Source organism: Puntigrus tetrazona, unplaced genomic scaffold (genome assembly GCF_018831695.1).
Source record: "Puntigrus tetrazona isolate hp1 unplaced genomic scaffold, ASM1883169v1 S000000746, whole genome shotgun sequence".
Lineage (NCBI taxonomy): Eukaryota > Metazoa > Chordata > Actinopteri > Cypriniformes > Cyprinidae > Puntigrus > Puntigrus tetrazona.
In genome coordinates, this window is record NW_025048355.1 from 1,414,008 (window position 1) to 1,417,500 (window position 3,493).

General features: G+C 47.2%; 1 protein-coding gene across 1 annotated transcript in view; it reads right to left on the reverse strand.

Moving 5' to 3' along the window:
• Positions 1-2,322: 2,322 nt before the first annotated feature.
• sp8a (sp8 transcription factor a) overlaps positions 2,323-3,493 on the reverse strand; it is a 1,853-nt gene continuing 682 nt past the window's right edge. Inside the window, 10 exon segments of the mRNA XM_043232903.1 lie at positions 2,323-2,394; positions 2,396-2,535; positions 2,538-2,591; positions 2,594-2,630; positions 2,632-2,761; positions 2,763-2,880; positions 2,883-3,005; positions 3,008-3,146; positions 3,148-3,395; positions 3,398-3,493. The exon segment at positions 3,398-3,493 is cut by the window's right edge and continues 16 nt beyond it. Of these exon segments, the coding sequence (XP_043088838.1) occupies positions 2,323-2,394; positions 2,396-2,535; positions 2,538-2,591; positions 2,594-2,630; positions 2,632-2,761; positions 2,763-2,880; positions 2,883-3,005; positions 3,008-3,146; positions 3,148-3,395; positions 3,398-3,493 (1,157 nt within the window).

The window sequence follows — 3,493 nt, forward strand, 5'->3', positions numbered from 1 at the left end:
ATCCTCTCCAGGGTTATCCCTATTAGCTCTCTGAACAGCCAGCCTCTTTTGCAGTGACCTTTAGTGTCCTGCCCTCCTCGTGAAGTCGCCTTTTCGGACACCTGTCAAGTCGGCAGTCTTCCCCATGTTCATGTATCTACAGAACTACACCAAGAGACCATTTAAAGGCCTTTGCAGGTGTTTGAAAGTTAATTCTCTGATTAGAGCGTGGCGCCAGGTGTCTTCAATATTGAATCTTTTTTATTAGTTGTCAGTTATAATTATCAAAATGAAAAGAAATAAATATTTGAAATACATCAGTCTGTGTGTAATATGAATATAATATACAAGTTTCACTTTTTGAATGGAGTTAGTGAAAGAAATACACTTTTTAATTATATTCTAATTATATAACCAGCGCCTGTGTTTCTTTAACATAAGAGCGGCGCGCCATTTTTAACTTAAATGTGCTGCGACTTCCGGTGTCCTGCGCTTTCGATTATTTTACCGGAGGGGCTGTGCTGCGTGCTGTTTCTTGTTGATCTTTATTTTAATTTGCCGTCGTGCTCATGAACCTGTTCATTTGTACTTTTGTTGTTTTCAGCCTACTTTTTGCGACAAATGAATCGGGCGTTTTGCACATTCGCCGAATATCCTTCCGCGTTGCAAAACGATAAAAAGTAGGTCGCTGTCGCGATACGGTCTCGGACGCTGCACTTCCGCCGGCGACCACCGAGGGCGCCACATCCTCAGCTGCTGCGAGAGGAAACGTTTGGAACTGAAATTTTGATCTTAAAGGAATGGCTCACCCCCAAAAAAATAAAATTCTGTCATCATTCATACACCCCTCAAGTAGTTCCGAACCTGTATGATTTTTTGTTCTGCCGAACAGACGGTTTGTAATCAGGTCACCATTGACAGCCTGGTTTCAAATTATTTTTTTTCAAATACCTTGCTTTGGGTTTGGAAAAACAGAATTATTTCTATTAAGTTAGAAATGGCTTTGTTAAGACTTTGGTACAGTTCATTGCCAACCTCTTCGTTTGATCAACTTTGAATCATGGATTTTTTTAAATATATATATATATATATATATATATATATATATATATATATATATATATATATATATATATGATGATCTTTATTTATTTTACGATATTCATTAATCTTACACATGCTTTAACTTTTTTGTGCGTATTTATGAATACGCGCGCGCGCTGAACACATACAGCGACTATTTTTGTATATCATTATTGTTATCAGCCCACAGACCGCATACTTCCCCGCAAAACAGCCCCAAACAGCCGAGTCATATTTGACTTTATTACCTTAAAGTAAACGGTCAGTAAATACAAACACACATGCTCAATTAAATAATGACAAAACAAAAGACAAACCAGCCGATCGAGTCGACTCGACCTCAAATTATAAATATAGATTCAAAGTGCGACTTCAAAGCACAAATCAAACTCGATGATAAATAGGAGTTTCAAGACGATCCTATGTACAATTTCACTTTGCATTGAGAAGGTCATAGATATCAAGCGCACGACTAAATGTACAAAAACGCGCTTTTCGTCTCGCGTTATCACAGACTCGCTGGGTTAGAGATGTCCCCTCGAAATAAAACAAATACAGAGTCATCTGAGGAACGAAATCCTTGGTTTTCTCGTTTAGTTAATAAAGTGCCTCAATAGACGAGTGAACGGAGAAGCCGTGGATGCGGCGCGCGCGACAAACTTCAGTTTGCTTCGCTCTCCATCTGCACGACGAGGTCGTGTTCGTCGCCGCGTCGAGAAAGGACCGTTTTAAGCATCACCTGAGAGAGACCTTCCGCCGGTTTACGGTCAAACGCGATCAAAAGCGGCGTCTGATAAAGTCCCGCGTGAACACCCTTAAAAACAAAGGTTCCTTGAAGACCGAGGAGCGCTTTCTGTATCGATATAGAGTTGCTACACTCTTGAAAATAAAAAAGTTCTTTCTTGACATCACTGGTTCAATAAAGAACGTTTAATACCCGTTACGCAAAACGTTGTTAATAACGGAGGGGAAAGCTATTTCGATTTTTCGAACGTTCTATACGCTTTTTAGAAATTCTTTGAGGAACCGAAAAACACGTTTAATTTTAAGAGCGCTTATGCATTATAAAAAAAATATATAACTGGTCGTCAAACGTATGCACTAACCAAACGTTTGGTAGCCACTCGAAGTTGGGCTGAAACGACATAGGGCGGACATTAGAATTATTTCAGATCAGTGTTTTGGGCTCGTGAATGAATTTGAGAATAAAAGTGTTATCTTTTTGGCTCCGCCAAGAACGCACGTTATCTAGTCGTCTCCTCAGAGGCCGTTCTGCACGGGTTCTGTGTTGTGGATCGCGTCGGGAGACTGGCACGCCGGCCTGCCCGGCACCACTCTGCTCGCTGTCGGTGTCGCTGCCCTTTCCAACTCTCGCTGGAGCCGGGCCTCCGGCGCTGTGCGTTTTCACGTGTTTACTGAGATGGTCGCTGCGCATGAAGCGCTTGCTGCACACCGGGCAGGCGAACCTCTTTCCCCGGTGTGCGTGCGTAAATGCCGCTGGAGCTCGTCGGATTCTGGTGGGAAGCGCTTCCGCAGAAGAGCCAGTTACAAACGAACGGCCTCTCGCCGGGTGTGCCAACGCAAATGCGCTTTGAGGTGCGCACGTCTTTCCGATACCTTCTTTCCGCAGCCCGGGATGTGGCAGCTGTGAAGGCCCTTTCTGCGCAAGCTGGCTCCCTGAGGCCCCAGGCGCTCGCCTCTGGGCAGTTGGACAGTCGCAGGTCGCTCTGCCGGAGTAGCGCCGGTGGATGAGCGTTGACCGGCTAGCACTTGCGCCGTTAGTACCCGGCCTGCTTTCCGGGTAAGTGGCGGATAAAACGGTTTGAATCCGTCCATCAGGTGCTGGCCGCCCGCGAGGAGGTGCGGAGACGGACTGCGCCGAACGCGGAGTAGTGAGAGTGTATACTCGGAGTGCTATCCACCCAAAGGTGAATGCAAAGAGCCTGGAGCGCGGCGCCGTTCGCGCTTTGAACAATCAATCCAGCGGTGCCTACATCCCACCAAGAGGAGCCGCTGCCGGCGCTCATGTCCTCGGCGAGATGCCAGCGTGAGACGATTTGAACTTACGTCCCGTACGGATGCGCCGACGCTCACCCTGCGGGTAAATCCCGCAGGAGTGTCCACTTTCGGAGATGAACAACACTGACTGCGCGCTTCCGCGTCCTGGGAAACGTTGGCCACCGACGCTTGGAACAATACGGAGCAGCCGTTTCCGAACGGGCCGGCGGAGGCGTTGGCGCCCGTTAACGAGAAGCGAGCTTGCTGGCGCTGGAACGAGCTGAACGGCTGCGCGCCGAATTGAGAGGAACAGCTGCTGGGCGCCGCGCGCTCTACGGGTGAAAGCCTCCTTTCCTAAACGAGCCGCTGTCTGGGAGGGACTCGAGCTCCTGATTTTTGTTACAGGTCGCCGCGGTTATGGCCAGTGGAGTGG